At 38.9% G+C, this 20,893-nt stretch overlaps 1 protein-coding gene across 3 annotated transcripts; it reads left to right on the forward strand.

Moving 5' to 3' along the window:
* Nucleotides 1–177: 177 nt before the first annotated feature.
* On the forward strand, nt 178–16,218 carry qtrt2 (queuine tRNA-ribosyltransferase accessory subunit 2). Of its 3 annotated transcripts, none has more exons than XM_023325821.1 (9): nt 178–212; nt 469–698; nt 772–827; nt 2,697–2,773; nt 2,863–3,072; nt 3,810–4,009; nt 8,056–8,225; nt 13,251–13,359; nt 13,489–16,217. In XM_023325821.1, exons 2-9 carry the CDS (start codon nt 481–483, stop codon nt 13,730–13,732), a joined length of 1,284 nt encoding a protein of 427 aa, XP_023181589.1. In that variant the 5' UTR covers nt 178–212; nt 469–480; the 3' UTR covers nt 13,733–16,217. The 3 variants fall into 3 exon arrangements, with proteins under 3 accessions (XP_023181589.1, XP_005797967.2, XP_023181590.1); XM_005797910.2 differs by having other exon boundaries at nt 8,056–8,207; nt 13,489–16,214; XM_023325822.1 differs by having other exon boundaries at nt 180–223; nt 13,489–16,218.
* The last annotated feature ends 4,675 nt before the right edge of the window (nt 16,219–20,893 follow it).

The following is a 20,893-nucleotide window of genomic DNA, read 5'->3' on the forward strand; positions in this document are numbered from 1 at the left end:
TTTGCCTTTTATTGGTAATAAAGTGAATACACATAATTGGGTGCAAAACGGATTTCTTCTTTTACAACTACCTCAAAGCAAAAATGCTTCGTTTACTCAGAAAAGCCTATTTCCAAGGAGAACATGCCACTCACAATATGGCGGACGTACTGACGTATAATTTCTTCTGACGTTATATTTCCGCGACTTGTAGTTCCCACGAGTTTTTAGCGGTAAGCCGAAAGTATGTCTATAAATTAAGCCAATAATAGTACATTGAGCATAACTATTTGCGCATGTTGTCTATTATAACGCGTTAGTCCTCTGAATTAAACATATTAAGTATCTAAAAGGGTTTCTCGCGTCGTAACTTTTGTGTGATAAAGCTAACTAGCTACGTGGCTATACCCTATGCTTTGGCTGTGGTAGCAAAGTGGTTTCACTTTGACTGGTGTTGCTCCGTGAAATATTTTTACATGCTTTTTTCAGGAGTTGCTAGTGATGGCTGGCAGCAGGATGAAGTTGGAGTTGTCCAAAGTGGTTCAGGGAAGATGTCGTTTGGGTCAACTGAAGGAGATGGGAAGGATGGGGCAGCACTGTCTGGACATTCCAGGATGTCTTCTGTACACGCACCTTGGCACCGTTCCCCACCTCACCCAGGACACCCTGCACACCCTTAGCAGCCTCCCCACTGTCACCCAGGTCACTCTATCCAACATGTAAGCTGGAACCCACACACACTCTCCATTTCACATCCTGATTGCCTCCTTAAAGCTGACCATCTCTCTCCAGTGCAGAGCACCAAGACGTGCTGGAGGAGTTTAAAGGCGGATTTAAGAAGTTTGCAGGTACAAATCACATTTAATTTTGTTTTAATTACTGCCTTTACTAATGGTTATGCCATTGGAGGTAATCAGGAAATTAAACTGGGTTTTATTAAAAAAAAACAAAAACCTATACCTATCTTAGAAGAGGGCCAAGAGACTGAATTTATGAGACTGAATTTATTTCATTTAGCTTTACGTATATTTTTTCCACTTTTGAGTTTTTTTATTTCTGCTTTTAATCTTTTTATTTTAATTCTAATGTTTTATTATTTGATTTGATAATCCTTTATGTTCAGTAGTTGGTTCATTACATGCTGCTTTTTAAAGTGTTTTATAAATACTTTGCTAAGTATTTACTTTGCTAAGTATATACTTTGCTAAGTATTTATAAAATACTTTTGTGAATTCAATTCAATTGAATTGGAACGCCAGAAATCTCAGTTTCTCAGTTGTGCAAAGCATCTTTTAGAAAAGTGTGTGTGCTTGCTCCATCCTTTCCCATGTTTCCATAGCTTGGGCAAAACAGCAGTTTGACATATGTTGACAAAAAACAGTAACAACAGGACATTTTGGTAGATGTTCAGGGAGTAACCTCGAGATTTTCCACACATCCGAAGGTATATGCTTTACCCAAAGCACACGTGTGGTTGGGAAGAACACTTTCTTCATCTGGCTTCATGTGATTAATTATCCTCATCTGATGCTTGAGATAGGCACCAGCCCCTCACAACCTTTCAGGGCATAAGCAGCGACATTACAATTTATATGTTCTTCTTTACTGCATTTGTCTTGTGGGAAAAACAACTTTGTTCTGATGTAGGAGGATGGAAGGAAATGTTCAACTTTATTGAGGCTGTCATATAACCTTCTACATAAGTCCTTTTCTACCTTGTTAGACCTAATGTAATCAACAATTTCCTCTGTCCTTATGTACCCTTTCCCATTGTGTCCATTTGCCTGACCTGTCTGTCTTTCTTAAACCTTCCTTGAGTGTTTGTCCTTCCTGACTTCCTTTTTCATTCCTCCTTGTGCCCCCTGTTCCATCCTTACTCTCATTCACCTCCTTCTTTCCTTCCACATGCCCTCATTTATGTTGCATGTGTCTTTCCTCCCATTTATTCTCTCTACCTACCTTCCATGCCTTCTCCATGTTTTTTTCTTTCTGTCCATCCATCTTTCTTTGCTTGCCATTATTCCATTCCTTTATTTTGTTGTTCCGTCCTTCCTTTCCTTTGCTTGTCATTCCTTCATTACTTCCTTGTGTCCGACGTCAATTCTTTCTGTTCTGCCTTCCAACTTCTTACCTTCCTTCCTTGTACTATAAAAAACCCAAAAAGTGTTAACTTTGTACATATAAAATATGACGAAACCTCATTAATAGAAACCTCATATCTGCCTCTAACAAATTATCTGAGTGGAATATTTATAATCTAATTAACTCTTTTAAGCCTGACTAAAAGTAGTTAATTTCTCATTAATACTTTGCCTTAAATCTGCTAGAAGTGTGACCCTATTTGACGTTGCTGCACCTCCGTCGCCATGGTGCTGAGCACTATCCACACACCCTGGGATCCACATTTAAAATTAGAAATGTAATTGCTGCTTCGTTTAATATAAACTGTCAGGGATTACTTCAGTGTTGTCTCTAAAGCTGCAGAAAGGAAGACTAGTGATTTAATTACTAGAAATAATAATTAGAGCCCTTTTGTTTTCTCACCTTCTGATCTTCTGCTGCAGCTGGCTCTGCTGATAACTGTACAAGTCGCCACATTAGCATGCACTAATGGAGCACTTCGCTTCGCCAGTTTGCTCTGGGCTCAGCTGCCGCAGGCTGTGGGATTTGAAGTTTGTTCTCATTGTGTGACTTCTGGGGTTCTGCTGTTTTTTCAGGTCTCCATGATACTGTGTTGTACTGCTCACTCCACGACTCTGCAGCCCAAAGCCCGACAGGCCACACCACCAACAAGGTGAGCTGCGTCTCCTGGAAGAGGGTGTATCTGACTGAGGTGCCAAATAGAAGCACGTTCGGGCTTTGAATGTAATTATCCACCATTAGACGGTGTCAGTTTGGGGCAGCGGTGGGCGGATAGAGCTGACAGTGGCTAAGTTCATGGCCCTTCAGAGGACGGTGCAGCCAGACTGGTACCAGACCATGGCAGATGGGGAGACCTGGCAGACCGGCATCTCACGGAAAAGGGTTCGAAAGTCGGTGGACCGATCTCTGGCTCATTTGGACGAATGTCTGCTGGTGCATCAGAAATCACAGGTACATACACATTCAACTGACACACACTATCTTTTGGAGTTAGTCTAGCGCGAAGTTAAAAACATCAGACATGGATTGATTGTTCGGTGGCTGTCGCTGGCACTGCCTTGCAGCTGAGCTTCTGCTGGAAAAACAGGCAAGATTAGGGTGAACACATTGTCAGCAGATGTGCGAGCCTGCAGCACTAAGAGCGACTGATCAGATTCTACTTTTTCCTCCTAATAAATGATCCCCATTCTCTCAGTTCTCCATGATTACCAAAGCTTTTCCATTTGTCTGTTTTAATGTCATTTTTGCAAGTTTTTCCATCGTCTTTATCTTGTTTTTTTTTACCTGACTGCCAAGCAAATGTTCCTTGACACAATAAAGTGAGAAATCATGTCGAGCAAAGAGAACTGAGTTACTGCAGGTTATTTTTTATCTTGCATATACCCAGTGAGCTGTGAGATTGCTGCCAAATTCCCCAAACCCCCCAGTGTGTCTGTCCTCCTCGTGATGTGCAACTGCTTGTTGAGTAATCAAAATCCAAATGGAGTCTGGCAGAGGAAATCGTCTTTATTTATTTATTTTTCCCCCTTAAGAAGAAGAAAAAAAATTACCTTCAAGATTTATCCATCATGCTTATTGGTTAAAAAACAATTAGTGTTTTTCTTCTTATTTTTCTTTCTCTGCCTCTATTCCTCTGAATCTTGTAGCAGTTTCAGGGTGCGATCACAAGTGTGTCTTTCTGCTGTCAGGAATTGGATGGAGTCAGTGTGTTTGGGGTGGTGGAGGGAGGAGACATCTTGGAAGAGAGGCTGCGCTCGGCCAGGGAGACGGCCAAAAGGCCCGTAGCGGGATTCTGCCTGGACGGCTTCCAGAACGGTGCCATGGATCAGGCCCTGAGGAGCCAGCTCATCACTGCTGTCACTAAGGAGCTTCCTGAGGACAAACCCAGGTGAAACTCTGATACCAGGTTCTTATTTCCCCAGGAAATCTAACAGGTTTTTAGGGTTTAAGTAAAAATAATTTATTGAAAACTGTAAAACTCACGTAAGTAAAAAGAAAGCAACATGAAAACATTGCCCTGAAAAGTGCTGGGGATCATTTTGTGATGCCAGTAACAACAAAGTAACAAAATTCCTGCAGTGCCTTTGAAGTATTTATGCCCCATGAACTTGAACCAGAAACCTCAATGTGGTTTTATTGATATTTTATTTGGCAGGCTGTCACAAAGTTAAAGCAAAATAAGTGATTTTCAAAATATTCACAAATGAAAAGATGCAGAGCAAAGATCTGCTGCTGGGTTTCAGCCTGTCACAGAAAATCCAAATAAAAATCATTTAGATTTGGGGATTTGACCTGGCAAAATATGAAAAGTTTCTTACTTTACCAGTTTACAAATCATTTAGTACTTATGTCATTCAAACTCTCATTTAAAGTTTTGATAATGACTCTTACATCAAATATCATTTTTTCATGGAGGTTATTATTTCTGATTATTTTGTATAAACTAATAAAGTTTTTCACAATGCGCCTCCCAGTTGGCTGATCTCGCCCTGTCAGTAAATCTTCTGCTTTTATTGATTCTAAATGAAACCCAGTGGCTCATCTTCAGTGTCATCCTGCTCCTTCAGCCTGTCAGCAGTCACAGCTCAGTCTTAAAGGAAACATATCACATACAGCGCTTGTTCAAAGGATAGTAATATCTTGTGAGATTTTAAAGAAACAGGTGGCTTGGTTCAGAGCGAACAGCAGGATTACAGCATGAAGGCCCTCTTATCTATAATTATTTTGGGGGTGTAGTTGGTGTGTGAATTTGGAGGCGTTTGTATGCACAAGATGTTTTCTAATCCAACTCCACTAAAAACGTTTTTACAAGCTTCAGTAAATTAGATTCAATACCTTCTTTGAGTCAGTTGTGATGTAAATTTAAGACATACTTTAATAATGAATAATAATGTACCAAGTAATTTAAATTTAACTTAGTTAATCAGTTAACCATACCACTGAACTCTTAAATTATGCTTTTACACCTCACCTCCTTTTATAACAGAGTTTCAGGCACTGATGATGGATTTCAGCGAGCTATTGAAATCCCAGTTTTCAAGCCAAACTTTGACTGGAACTGACAGTGGAAAAGGGTAACAAGAACATATTGTTCCCCCCTTAAACACACAATTAATCAGTTTTAGGAGCAGAATCCAAAGACAGGGAAGATGAAATGTTCCTGAAATTTCTCCCAAAAGGAAGCTTTTTGATGGAAAAAGCAATGAAGGAATAAATGCAGAAATGTGAGATGTAGCTAAATGTACGTAAGATATGTTATGGAAAATCTGGTTGACTTGTAAAACTCCCATCTTTACATCACAAAGCAAACTAAAATCACAGAACTGCATCTACATTTCAGCCTTTCAGTAGAAATCCAACTCTAAGCCTCAGTCTTGCCGAAATAAATTTTTATATTACACCCCAGCTCCTTTCATTTATTTTCTCTAAGATTTTAAGCCTAGCATTCAGATATTTCTGCAATTTGACTCTCTTATTTTTTATAAGGAATGACCTTATGATCTTACACCTCACTGCATTTCTCCATTGAAATCCACTTTGCCTCCACCTTGTAAGACTGTAGCAGATCCGTGCTTTGACATCCGATAAAGTGGAATATTTCTGTGTGGCAGCATCAACTGAAGGATATATATTCAGTTAGATCCTTATGCAGAGAGTTTATCACCAGCATTCGCATCAAAGTACATCTTTACATCTTGCTAGCTGCAGACGTACATATTGTAACTGTGGTGCTTCAATGTCATGAAAAGGAAGCTGCATTCCTCCACAAAACGATTACTGTTTTGCTGTTAACTTTGAAAGAATACAAACTAATGTTGATAAAAAGGCTTTATGTGTTTTTTAAAATTTTTTATTCTCACATGCATCTAAATGTGTTCTGGAACACATTCGGGTTGTTTCATCTCTGAAACAACCTGAAATAGACAAAAAGCTTTTTACATTTTTATAGACAAACAACTAAACTTCAACATCATCTAACTATTGAAGCGACTAAACAAGACTGAACAATCATCTGAGAATGTGGGGGTCATAGGTTCACTTCTCATCTGCAGATTCAACCTATTTAATAGCCTCCTTTTCTCATAACAACGGGCCCAGCCTGTTTCAAAAACTTGTCACAATAAGCACAGCTGTGCTTTTCACGATTTATCTCCACATTCTCCATTATCTCTTACTTTCTTTGTCTCTCTTTCCATTTCCATCACCTCAAATGCGATTTAGCATACTCGCTAGGTAGTGTCCAAATGCTCTCCTGTGGAATCTTAGTTTCCATCCTCATTATGGAAGACAAAATCTGTGATGGCGCCCTTCACAATTAGTGGCAACCCTGTTGGAGCGGCACAATAGCTTGCATTTTCATTGTTTTGCAGTTTCAAATTTTGCACTGAAAAAAATTTCACTTTTCTAATAAAAAGTTTTTGAAATTTCCTTTACTGCATACTGTTTCTAACATTATGCATAGTGGCAAAAATAAATAAAGATTCTTGTTATAGTTGTATTCACATATCCAGTTATATTTTTCTTCCCCATTTTGAAGAGAGCATAAAGTTGTTATAAAGGTACTACACTTGAAAAAGTTAAATTACAAAGTTTTACACCAATTAAAGGTTGTATTTTCCTAGATTTTCTCAGAGTGAGATTATGCTGCTGGAATGAAAGGTAAATTTATTCTGAGGCTTTTTACACATCCTTACCTAGGTAGGGGTGCCAGTCTGGCATGGTTGGAAGTGAAACCTGGGAGGAGATAACGACGGCACAGGTCTTCTTTTTCTCTAAGGTGGAGCAGCGATTTTCCAGCTCAAATTTGAACTTCTTCACTGTGTGGGATATTTTCAAACCTAGAGGCCTTAAAAAGTGGCAGCATTTGGCTTTAATTATGAATTGCTAAGGGATTCTTACTCTCAAATGTATATTGTCAAGCACAGAAAAGTTTTTTTTCTACATATGCCGCTCTTAAAACCTCTTGTTTCTCCAACAATTTGCATCGCCTTAAGCATTCTTCCTGGGTGTAGATGCTAGAAGTTGCCTGAGTTTGACCCGGCTGCTGCTGAAGGCCCAGAATATTGGCTGATGCAGCCAGAGGGTACATGCTGTTAGTTTGTTGATGGACTGTCATCGCTCCTCTCTCTCTGTGTAGCCTTTGCTTTGGTCAAACCTCCTTTAATCCTTCACTCCGCAAGGTCACAGAGCTGCACTGACAGATGCAAATGTGCAACCATAAATCAGCCATGACTCAGCAAACCACAGCTACCAGATGGATGTTGTGATAAAAAAGAAACTTTGACATGATGATCATTTTACTAGCTGGCGTTTGATCAAAAACCAGATTCTTTTGAAGATATTCAAATAGACCTCTGTGCCTTTCAACAACACCAGGACAAACTTTGTTTGGAAATAGTTGTGTTCTGGACTAAATTAGCGTTTTGGAAACTTCTCTGCCTCTGAAGAAGTCGGTTTCACATGAGCTCTGGAAGTGGTGGAGGAGTTGTGCTTGCTGCTAGAGGCCCTGAGCATTGCAGTGGAGCTGCGAGCGACAATAATCTGTTACCAGGGGCTCCCTGAGAGCTTTGCTTCATTGGCTCATCTGGAACACCATGGGGCATCCCCCCTGCTGGTTCTTCATGCTGGAGGCAGGTGCAGCTTCCAGCCAGAAAGTGGAGTGGAGTCATTATCAGATGCTAAATTGGGCTTGACCTTGATGCCTGTAGGCGGAGAGTGAGAAGCAACCAGTTTTACGGAAAGCTCAAAACACACAAGAGCAGCGCAAGCTGATGTGGTGAAACATCAGCTTGCGCGCAACATCCTGCCAAATATCCTGCAGATGTTTGTGCACATCACCTGTCTTGTTTCTCAGACATGTTGCATTAATGTTTAATACTTGCTGCTGTGTTTGTGTCCCCGTGTTTGTCGTCTCTCTGTTTGCATGTAACTCAGATTGCTGCAGGGCGTGGGGCGACCTGATGAGGTGCTGGCATGCGTCGAAGCAGGCGTAGACCTTTTCGAGGGTTTCTTCCCTTTCCAGGTGACGGAACGGGGCTGCGCTCTCTGCTTCCTCTTCGACATCACACCGGACCCGGAGAGCGCAGGTAGAGCCCGCCTCACAGGTGTGGTGAAAATCTGTCAAATTTTAACTCTGTGATGGCTCAGAGTCTTACCTCTTCATTTTGCTGCCTTATTCTATTTTATTACACTTGATTAATTCCTATTAATAAAAAAAACAACTTTTTACATATTTACTCACTTCAGTAATGCACCATGAGCATCTTTGTCAGTGGAGATCAAGAAACATATTGTGTTTGGAAAAGATCTTTTCCACATTGTCACCTTGACAAACTTAAGTGTATTTTATAGAATTTTATGTTGTAAACCGACACTAAGTAGCATATCATCCTAAAGTAGAAGGATGCTTTTGCAACTTTTTACAAATAAAAATAAGTGCTTTATGTGTATTAGGTCAGGCCAAGTAGTCTATACTTCTTTTTTAGCTGTAAAGTCCTACTAGCTGAAAATCTAGAGTTTGAAATATTCATCCTTTCACTGGTGAAAATTGGTTTCAAGCCACATACTGTAAGTATCAATGAGGAGCTTCTGTGAATGATAATTTAAAAGTTCTAATTTTAACCTGGACTTTAAGTAGACCATTTTAACACATTTATATGTGTCAAACTAAACCCTTATTGTAGCTCTGGTTGTATGTTTGGGATTATTGTCCTGCTGGAAGGTAAACCTTCACTCCAGCCATCAACAGTTTCATTTTTACAAAGTCATTTTTTCAAAATTAGGTAGAGGACAAAGGACACCTGTCTGCTGTGTTCCTTCGTTTTACAATGCGTCTCTTAGGCCTCGCTGAATTTAGTGAACACAGCTGAACTCTACTTACTGCTTAGGTGACCTCTGCAATTAGTTGCGTTGGATTTTTATTAGGAACTGAAAACAAACGGACTATATAATTTTTTTATTTTTATGAGTAAATGTTGTCAATCTATATAATCTTTTACTTCTTCATAATAATAATTCAAAACATTTTATTGGTCTATCACAAAAAATGCCAATAAAATACATCAAAGCTTTTTGTGTGACAAAATGCAAAAGAATGCACACTTTTGAGTGGCAGTGTATCATTTTCATTTAATTTCCATCAACCTCTGTTGTAAATGTCTTGTCTCATCCCCTGCAGGACCCAGATTTCCCATACAGCTGTTGTCTTGTACTCATTAAGCAGCGCACTGTAAATGCCACTCACTTTAAGACGTTTTCCAACTCTGCTGCATTTATAGTTTTTATTTTTTTATTTTCTTCGTTCTTCTATTCTATACTCTAATGATATTTTCAGGTAAGAACACCTTGCCCAAAGCAAAAAGGTGACACTTTTTAATGAAACTAGGATTGGGAAAGTGAGACCCCTGTAAAGATGCAAAATGCTGGCATTGTTAATGTTAATGTTAGCAGCTTGTAATAATATGTGCCTGGAGCAAACTGAGATCATTGAAAAGTTTGAAGTTTTCCCATTTTTCTGATTACAATGACTCTTTAATGGAATTTGGATGTCATGAGAAATTCAATTCCTCCTGCATAAAATGGTTTATTTAGCTTTAATTTAATTCATAAAAGACATGCAAATGGAGAGTCGAGACGAGATTGCTGTAAGAAAATATGCAAATATATAAGGAAATATTGGTGATGTTAGCACATTTAAAAGCACGGTAATCAGCTTTGATGTTTTTAATTGCACAAAGTTGCACTGAGCTGATAAAACTAAACTCATGATTGATTCATGAACCTAGCAGGATTTCTTTAATTTCCATAGGAGGAGCATCTGGAGTTTAAAAAAAAAAAAAGCATAGGGCGAACACTCTTGGTTCTAACGGAAACGCAAAGAAACATTCTTCTCACGCCTCTGAGCAGGGAATTACAACACGTTCAATTAGACCTAAGTGGTTCAGTTTAAAGGCCCTGCAGAGAGTTGTCGGTACACAAACAGCCCCTCATTTAGTCTCAGTCTGGTGAGCAGCACAGCCTCGTCCGACAGCCGTTTTTCTCCTGATGAATAGGAAATAAGTGGATTTAGTGATCAGATTCACATAATGGCTCTAAAATTATGCATGCATGGCAGTGTGTGGAAATCAGTGTTAGATTAGTTAACTCGGTGGATAACGTGGAGAACAAAAAATCAATAATATATCTCCTGAACAGCTTCAAGCGAGGTAACAATTAGGCTCGACCCTGTCACAGTGATTGTTGTCCTTGTTGAGGAAGTGAAGAAATGGAACAGAAGGAGCTGTGTTTGAAGAGCTGCACTGAACTGGTCTGACTCTCGACTTTGTGGTTAATTAAAAAGTTGCGTTAAACTCCCCTGACAGAGTTTGGCATGTAGTGTCAAAAAGAGAGTAATCGATTCTGTGCAGGGTGCATAATAGAGTTCAGTTGAGGTGAGAGCAGTAATAGTGTCAAACCAAGGAGAAACTGTGACTCCCCTCTCTCAGCCAATTATGATACCCCCTGGGAAGGGGTGAAAATACCCTCACCCTCCTGCTAGGATCCTCCTGACACATCCAATCTTTTACTCGTTTACCCCTTGCTTCCTTTTCGACCCTCTTCTAGTTTTCATGGGGTATTCTCAATTTTCTGAACTTCCTCCTTTATTGTCTAGTCTTTTTTCTTTCTTGCACTCAAATTTAACATTTTTGTAAAAGGTTCCTAGACGACAACATTGACCATTTTCAAGTGGTTCTATTGAATCTTCCGTTAACTTGCCTGCCTGTCAGTCAGTGGCTACAGCTGCTTATCTTTTATTGATAAAAACAAAATCAAACCAAATATCCAGTCAAATATATTGTGTCCACTTTTTATTAGTTAGTCTTTGTTGAATGGACTAGCTGAAATTTTTGTTTATTGTTGCAACTTGTTCTAATCATTGGTTGCAAAAGCAGAAAGGGGCTGAACATCACGGATCATTTTCCAGCTTTACGACTTTACAATTAATGTTTTGTGTCTTCATCCGAGATCTTGTGATGCTTATGTTTTGTGCTGGAAAGCTGGAAAATAATTAGTGAGCTCCTTCAGCTGCACTGCACCTGCTTGTTTGTTGGAAGATGCACAGAGTTCTTTGATTTTATTGGTCTAAATGTTTTCATTGATCAAACGTCAAGAGAAAAAGTTAAAAACTAACATATTTGTATAGGACTAAGTAGGAAAGCAGCAGTCAGGTGAAGCCAATTCAGGTGAACCCCATGAAAGCCACTTAGGGAAACATTTGTTGCTGTGTATCAATCTCTGAAGGATTATAAGGCCAGGTCCAGACATCCTGTCCTTGTTCTGAGCAAGAATGAATATTCAAAAGAGGAAGACATTTAAGACTTTTTCCAAACATCCCAGCAGTGGCTGTCCCTGCAGATTCATCCAAAGGTCAGAACATGCAGTTCTCAGAAAAATTGGTAAAAAAAAAAAAAAAGAGAGAGAGCTGTATTAGAGCAACAGTGGCTCTCAAAAGTTTGCACAGCCCTGTTAAAATGCCAGATTTGTTTTAATTTAAAAATGTATTATTTATCGTGAACATAAAAAAACAAGTATTTGAGAAGGAAGAAGATGGAAAATCTGCTACAACCTGATTACATAAGTGTGCAAACCCTCACACTTCGGGTGTTCAAGCACGCACTTATTCAGTTTCAGTATCCAGTTCCAAAATTAGTTTTATTTGAAAATGCTTTAGTGTATTTTACAGGCGACATAATGAACAACATAAAATGTAGGAACATTAATCCATTAATCTCAAACTTTTACAGTAAATTTTTTGGGAAAAATAAAACTAATTGTATACCTATGATCTATTTAAGAAAAAAAAACAAATGGATAACTTAACGTTAGAGGTTTTTGGCCCAAATGCAAACATTTAAATTAAATGTATTTAGTTACAATTACAGTTCCTTTATTTATTTCACCGACTGGCTCTGCTTTAAATGCTTATTTGATATGATTAGGTAAAATTTGCTTATGACAGTGACAGGTGTTTCATTTAGTGCAGAATCTGTGTATAAATTTCTGCCAAGCACGCGGTATCTGCTGGGGACTCTCCAGATGGTTCTGTGTTACAAAGCAGCTGGCTTGTTGGGTCAGCTGTCTGCTGGACATCTGCAAGCTTTGACACTCACCGTCTCAACCAACAACCAGAAGACTTAGCATGACAGCACTGCAGCTTAAAACAGCAACTTTGTTTTATTTTCTGCAGAAAGCGTCACATTTTATATAAATTTAATTGTACAAGAAGTTGGTTGTTATTAAAGGTATGCTAAATACAAAGTATTCAAATTTGTGAGAGAAAGTGTAGTTCCTATCTCTTTGTTTCCAAGTGTAAAAATCTTTACTTCATATTATGTTTCATTGCCAGTTTAATTGTAGATGGAAAGATGATGCTGTAGCTCACTTCTCAGTTTTCTGCCAAAAAACAAAAAAGAAGTCGTCTTTACTTGTTTCCAAGCCTTCAGACTCGTCATGTTCCCCCGTTGGTTTCTGTATCTGCTGCTGTTCTCCATATTTGTAATGCACGACTTGTCCTCAGCACAGGTGGCATCTCCCTGCTTTGCATTTTGCTGTCGTTGCTTGAGTTTTGTTCTGTCCCACTTTATTCTCATGGTTATTACCTCCCCAGCTTTATTTTGCAGACAGACCCAATTATATGATTTCTTTCCTCCCCCTCAGTTCTGCGCTAACCTTTTTTGCTTATTTCATGTTCAACTTGACTCCATTTTGTATTGACTGTAGATTTCAGTTTGTAATCCTGTGCTTAACTTTGGACCGTTTCCTCATCCTTCCTTTGTCTCACAATCCCTCGTGCTCCTCCTCGGTTCGTCTCACTCTTCTTCTTTCTTGTTCACTTAGTTGGAGTAAACCCAAAGGGAGAAGCTATCTGCATAAAGCAAAGTTTAGTATTCACAACATAACCAGTTAGCATTTCTAATATGGAGAGAGGAGAAAATAAAAGGCTCAGCATGGCCTCACTGTAGGTCAGAGCATAATTGGCATTTATTTAGGCTGGTGGTTGTGTGCATAGGGAATTATTTTCTGCCACAAGGTAAGATTATAGCTTGAATGGCTTCTGTTGAAATTAATAAGGTGCATGTGTGTTTTGGCAGCGGCTGATGAAGAGCAGCACACAGCGGGGGAGACGCAGCCGAACGGAGATCTTAATTGCGATGATCAAACACACATGACACGCTTCGAGATGGATCTCAAAGACAAAAGGTTTGTAGAGGGATTTGTGAGCACCCCACAGGGTTTCACAGACTCTCCGCTTTGATGTGTTTGATCTACATTTACGCTCATTGCTTGTAAATTTGAGTCAGCTCGAGCTTTCGATGAACTTCTGTCCAGGTACCAGGACGACTTCAGGCCCCTGGTGGAAGGGTGTGGCTGCTATTGCTGCAGGAACCACCAGAGGGCGTACGTGCACCACCTGCTGGTGACCAATGAGCTGCTGGCTGGAGTTCTCCTCATGATTCACAACACAAGCCACTACAACAGCTTCTTCAGGGCAGTCAGAGAAGCTTTGGCCAATGACAAAATGGACCTCCTGAGGAGGCGTGTGCTTGGGACAGTAAAGGAGGAAAGCGGATAGCTGAGAGGGACGGGAAGGGGGCAAGGCAGAAAATGTTTCTCTAAACAGGCACAACGCAGGTTACTGTAATGCTGCACAGACCTTCAGATGACTTATGTTTGCTAAACCCAGATCTCTGAAAAATAAAGAAGAAAAGGAGCAGATAAATATTGAGAATTCTGTTTGTGTGTTCAGTTCATCTCAAGTTCGCAGTGCAGGTTTATATCTCAAACTGCTGGCAGTGACTAAAATAGCAAAACAATGTATCACCAAATATTTTGGGTATTTAGCAATTAAGATAATTTAGAGGCGTTCTGAGTTTGGTGATTTCCACTACCTACTGGAGCTGTGCGATGACAAAGGTCGCTTTCAGCGCAACTTTCATCTTCCGAAGGCCCAATTTGACAACCTGCTGACCGTATCGGTGCCTGCACAGGCCACATAGTAAAGTCTCTCTGACTGGTTGAAACTCCACCAGACATGCGCCAAACGCTTGAAATCCAAACACGCTCAGTGCCGGATGTGCAAAACGCGTTTGGTCTGTTTGCAGCATTAAAAATCGAGCCACTGTTGATGAAAGAAGGAAGTTACTGTGGCCCATGATATTTCAACGAGGGCCAGTACCCCTTAGGTCCATCCCCACTGGCAATCATGCGACAGGATGATGGTTCCTTTAACACACGCCGACAATCTAGAGATTTTGCCTGTTGGAGTTAGAGCTGAATAATTGGGTCAAGAGGATGTTGCTGGGAATCCTTGCATTGGCCTAAGTACTGGGAGATAAGACGTCGAATGGACTCACTTACATAGCAGCACATATTAAAAGAAGAAATCAGGGTAATATATTACTCAGTATAAACAGTCAAACAGTGTGTTACTAAAGTGTTTCACGACCATCCACTCCTCTCACCCTGCTAACAGGAGCTGCGAGTTGACAGCTCCACCCTTCATGCTGCTGACAAAGGATAAAGATCAGATACAGATACGGGTTTGTGCTGCCTCCCGTGCAGTGATGGAGCATGGCTCATTGTGAAGGTGAGGGAGTATAATTGACTGCCAGAGCATGCCGATGCCTGTGGGAGGGGGACAGAGGACCGATGTAGTAAGAGGAGAGTGTGACAGATTTATGAAACGGCAATGAGAAGTTCCCCCCCGCTGCACTGTGAGTTACCCAAACTGCATCAAGCATTGTAAAGAAGGAGGTTGGGGGATTTGCTGTCATTAAGTGGGTGGGAGCTGAGTGTAAGTGCCTGAGTAATAAAAGCACAGAATTGGCCAGGAATGATAAGGAAAAAAAGTATTAAAATCTCTGGGAAGCAGGGAAAATCTAAAACAAACAGTGACCTCTAGACTGTTTATTTTAACATCTTGTGGGATACAAGCAGACTAAAGGTATTGCAGGGAAGGTTATGAAGGGCAATCCGCCATATTAGTCTGTAAAAATAGAAGTGATTGGATCTCACCCTTCCTCACCAGAAAAGCTGCTGCAGATTCTTCACCCTGAAACATTTCCAGATGAGGTTTTCAACAGTAAAAAGAACGCCAGTGCGTGTGACAAACTGGAACGAAGGTCTGCACAAATAATCCACGCTTTGTGGTTTCATCTGGTTACAGCATTAATGTGGTCTTTTAGAAGACATTACTGCTGACCGATGATTGAATTTGCTTCTCGGGGTCTGAACTCCTCCCAGTTTATTTACATAGATTTATTGAGCTTGTGGTTGTCCGTTGTACATTACAGGAAAACACATATGCACTGTGTAAAATGACTTTAAATACATGCAACTTTTATTGAAAGTTGAATGTATTGAACTTGCAATGTATCACCCGCCAGCTGATAAAGGAAGTTAAAACTGTGTCAGTTTAATACTTACATTAGAAAAAGGGTCGAATATGGTTTGAGATTTGGTGGCTATGTTAGACATGTAGTTGTTAAAGAGAGGGTATTCTTTGGTAATGGCAATTAATGGCCAAATATAAACTCCTTTGGAAATGCTATAACCATTTTAATAAAACTTCCACGGTCCAACAATGAGCAGCCTTGGGCTTGTTTAAGCATCTATGGAAATGCAAATAATTAATGCAATGAAAGCTGCTGAATAATGTAGAAAGATTTTAAAGTGGTTTAGAAAAGCTGGTTGAGTTCTGGGAGACAAGAGACATTTCTGAACTCCTGACAGAATTGCTAAAAAAAACCCAAATCAAAACTATGTTTGACTACAAAAAAGACTTCCAGCCTTAAAACACCATTTCCTCCTCTGAACTATGAAAGTCTTAAGGATATGTGAAGATAAAAGTCGACTATAATCACTTCTCAGTGTCCCATCACTATGAGACCAGCGCTGGTTGAATACCCCATTGGTTTGCTCAAATGTACCATTTTTTGTCACATTACAAAATCCTTAACGTTTCATATTTTAAAACTACTGTGTATTTTTTTTCAGTGGCATGCTGCCAGAAAGCAGAATATCTTTCAGACACTCTGAACTCAATCTGAGCAGTTGACCTTGTATTGCTGTAAATCTGTAGACACCAGCATCACCGGGCCTTTTACAGTGTCACATTCCTCAGTATTGATTAGCTGCGTCCCAATAAAATCCCACACTGGAGTTGTAGAAGCTGCCAGTGTGAGGAAAATAAAAAAAATTATGACAGGGAAAAATATAGATGTTTTCTCCCAGAAGAAGGTTGTGGGTGATTGAGGATTAAGTTCAACATTAGGAGTTTGAAACTAAAAGATGCTAACATTAAGTGCAATTAAAAAGTTTTGTGACTATAATATGTAAAAAACATGACAGAAATGCTCATAGATTAGCTATTTATTCTGAGCATTTTTCTACAGAATCCGTTTCTAGTGGCTTTTTACGTCTAGAAACTGATTTTCTTGCCCATTCTCTCTTGCAAAATAGCTGAAGATCTGGCAGGTTGGATGGGGAGTTTCAGCAAACATGTTCAATCTTTACCACAGCTTTTCAACTGGATTAATCTCCAGACTATTGTAAGATATTTTCTGTTAGGCCCGCCCTGTATTGAGCCTCTTTCCAACAACTTTGACCAGCTTTTTGATACCAGCTAAAGAAAAGCATGATGCTGCCACCGCCCATGTTTACAGAGGGGATTGTGTGCGCATAATGCTTTCTGTTCACTGACGTTTTCTAACACAACATCTGCACAGAACAGCTGGATTTATATTGAGAATGATCACAAACAGATTTCACAAACAGTGATTTTTGACAGCAATTGGCTGACATTAATGTTTTTTGGAAGTTTTTTATAAAGAGGGCTGCATAGTAATCACAGCAGCTTTTGCAGAGTTTTATTAATGGGCAAAATCTAAAAGCTTCTTCCCAATTCAGTGCTGCTTTGTGATGTGGTCACCACTCAAAAAACAAAGATAATATACCAGCTGGTTGTAATATGACAAAATAGGTTTCCTAAGTATTTTACATATTACAATTAGATACTTTCCAGGCTATTTTTCTACATTTTTTGACATATAAATTCTATAATGTTTAAAAACAAGATTCTGTGGTTTAAATTTTTGAACAATAAACTGTTCAAGTTGGCTGCTTATCCAGTGAATTGGTAGATGGCTTTTTAACTGTTTTCTCTCCATTTTGGCATCTGGATGAACTCAGGTTAATTTAGCTTTAATATCTTCAACAACTCATGAAGTTTGCCTTAATTTATCCTGCAAGTAAACATGATTTATTCAAAGCACAGTTTCTCATAATACCTTTATTGTGTTGGTGAAAATTCAGATTGATGTCATAAATTAAATAAAACATCCTTTTACATGTTCTATAAAATAAATATGCAATTTAGTCTGAAAGCATTAAAAGTTTTCCAAACTCAAAATTTTCCCTTATTTTCCTTAGGCTGGGGAAATGATCATGTCACATTTTTATGCTTTCATTTTAAATAAATGTTTGTGTGAGAAAAGAACTAAAGGAACCAGATGATAAAGTAGACAGAAAAATGTAAATATCTTGCAGAATCAGAAAATGGTTGCAGCTGTAAAAGGTCATAGAAAGTACTGAGATGGCTGAGGTGCAAAACGGAGCAAAGCAGACTACAAAAAACAGAAAGAAATAAAATATTGTGTTGGAATGTTATTTGCCCCAGGTTTCATACTTATTTCCCATGTAGCTGCAGAGTTTCTCCTTTGCTCCTCAAAATATGAAGTCATGTTTCTAATTTAAGGCCAAACAGATGATTTCATTCATATAAATTAGAAGTACTTTTTTCCGACTTTTGCCAGCTGCAGTTTCAGCTTTAGCAGCAGCTTTGGGGCATAGCAATAACAGAGGGTATAGCATGGGGAATTTATGTAACATACTGCAATGGATTTCATGTTTTAGCCTCATAGCAGGCCATGATAACAGAAAGAAGGGAACTGAGAAATGGGGGTCTGTGTGTGTGGCTGTGCTGCAGTGTGCATCATAACTAGCCCCTAGTTCTGAGCAGTCTGTAAAATCTTTTGTACAGTTCTGTTACTATTGAAACCAATAGCACACATCTTTAGTACTTCCTTAATTTGATTATTAGAATGTGTTTTTGTATGGTTTGTTATTTAGAAATAACATTTTACAGTTAGAAAGTTTCCTTGGGAAAATCGACCACTTACGCCTACTTACCCTTGAGGTTTTATGTCACATTACAAACCCCATATTTCAATGCATTTTATTGGGTTTTTATAAGAAAAACCAACAGAAACCAGCTAATAATTGTAAATTCAAAGAAAAAGTAGACATGTTTTTTATTTTTTTAGAAAATAAGAAGAGCAGCCTGCATTTGTATCCAACTCCATTTTTTGATTGCATAACATAATTTATTACTTTTTTTTGTAAAATTATTTCGTGGCACAACTTTAAAGTGACAGGGAAATATTGTTGGAACTATCTGCTGTTTTGACGTCACTGTATCACTATTAGTTCTTTTTCCAACACCAGTCCTCTCAAATAATGAGCTTTCTTTGTTGGATAGACATCAAGCAGTGAATAGGAATCAGTGAAGCTCATGCTCATTTTCTGAGCCTCTTTCTCTGTGGCACCGAGTGACACAGTGCACATTTTTTCTGTAAAAGAGCTCTAAATGACACAGTCAGCAGGTGGCCCTCACTCCTCATTTCAACCAATTATACAGACGGAGAGCGCCTTTCAGGCTTGATCGCTGCAAGTTTTTTTTATTTTTTTCTGTTCTCTCTTTTCCTTTTGATGGTCCAGTCTGTGGCGTGAGCTGAGTCTCACATTTGTCTCCCTCTTCAGATGGCAGCTGGATGGCTATCTGATGTTGTGACAGCACAACATTTAAAAAGGAATGAGGTCAGCTACTCATTCAAAACAGACTGACTACATGACAACATCTTAAAAGCCAGTGGTATTAGGTGCGGTGGGTGTCACTGGGGAGGAAATGATGGCCTGTGAAAGGGTTTAACTGTGAGGGATTCTGTTGTAAGAGCAGACTGTCCAGAGACGGGAGACAGTGCAAGTATTTGTCACTTTGTGGGGAAGCGTAGACAGTGTGCTGGAAGCTTAAATCATTGATTTGACAAGGTGTTGCAGCAGCAGACGTAGCGGATAGTTTCACTGGGGACCTGCCCAGGGCAAGCCTCCGGGAGTCTTTCCCTTACAATTTCGTCCAAAAGGTATGAAAAGAGCCAAAACGAAAATGGAATGAAAGGCAGCAAAGACACAGCACAAAATCACCTCAGAGAAGTTAAGTAGCTGCAAAAAAAGACAGGAAAAGAGCACTAATGCAAAAACAGAATTCATGTATCCAAAACAAGCAGAAATACAGTATATATGTTAATTGAAAGGGAAACAAAAATGAACTTCAGAGATTGAAAATGCAATCTGAAGTTTAAGAACTGCATAATATGGCCATGCAGATGTCAGATATCTACAAAAAAGACAGAAAAACAACACTAGATATGAATGGGATGCAAAATGACCACAGACATGCAAACAGCATAAATAACAACTGAAAAATACATTGGAGCAGTAAATTTCATAAAATTGGTAAGGACAGAAAACAAGAAAGGTTTATTTAAAAGAAAAAAAAAGAATAACAGAATAACATTACTTTGCTTCAAGGCTCAAACAGAAAAACATCACAAAGCAGAATACCAAATGACCGCAGCGCTCCAAAACATTGATAACAGTGGAGAGGAAACTTTTAAAATGCAAAAAATAAAATGATCAAAAGATGAGAAATGTCTGTGAACAGGAGAAAGATAAACACACCAGCACAGAGCATAGAGAATGAAAACAAACATAATGCCTTGATTAAAATGAAATAAAGACATTTTACAAAACACCAGATAAAATACTGATAACAGAAAAAGTGCTTTAAAATTTCACAAAATGTTGAAGATCTGCAAGAGGAGGCAGAAAAATCAAAATGAAAAATAACATTAAAATGAAAAGGAATTAAGAATGATCGCATTATCTAAAACAAACACTAAAACATGTGATGCAGAGATGCTTGTCGATTTTATGACGTACTTTTCTGTGATAAGGACTTTGCTACAGAATCTCAGTTTTTTGTTTGAATTTGGCCGTCATCCAAAGATAAATGTGTAAAAAATTTTTTTGCATCATTTCAATTTAATCTAATCTGCTTTGTGTTAGAACTAATCTAAATCTGAATAGTTCACCCTTATTCGTAAAAAGTTATCTGAGTCAGGTTTTTCCCATCAGGATGAGCAAACCCAGCCTGGTTCAGCTTAATTTTCCCTCACCAGAGTTTAGCCAAAAGTCATCACTGAATTGTCGTAATGTTTCTCAGTCGGAAGAGATCAGATTTTATTGGCTTCCCTGTACAAAGGGACAAGACTAGGTGATTTCCGTAAAGACTTAACTAACCCACGCTCTTTTTGGCAGGGATTTTAATGAAAAGTTCAAAGAACTTTGTAAGATCTTGGCTCTATTCTTAACTTTTTTCATGAATATTTAACACTGCGCCAAATTAAATGAAGTTTTTCAATTTCATCTCAGTGCTGTGGCTTGTTTTTTTTTATTTGACTCAGTTAAAATGTTCAGAGGAACCTCAGTAATGATCCTATTTGCATCTAAATAACTCTTCTTCTAATCAAATCTCAAAAAGGGACAGTTTTCTATCTAGTAAGTTTTTCATATCTAGTAACTAGTTATTCCTAACTCATTTTGATTTTGAAGCATA

The sequence above is a fragment of the Xiphophorus maculatus genome, chromosome 21 (genome assembly GCF_002775205.1).
Source record: "Xiphophorus maculatus strain JP 163 A chromosome 21, X_maculatus-5.0-male, whole genome shotgun sequence".
Lineage (NCBI taxonomy): Eukaryota > Metazoa > Chordata > Actinopteri > Cyprinodontiformes > Poeciliidae > Xiphophorus > Xiphophorus maculatus.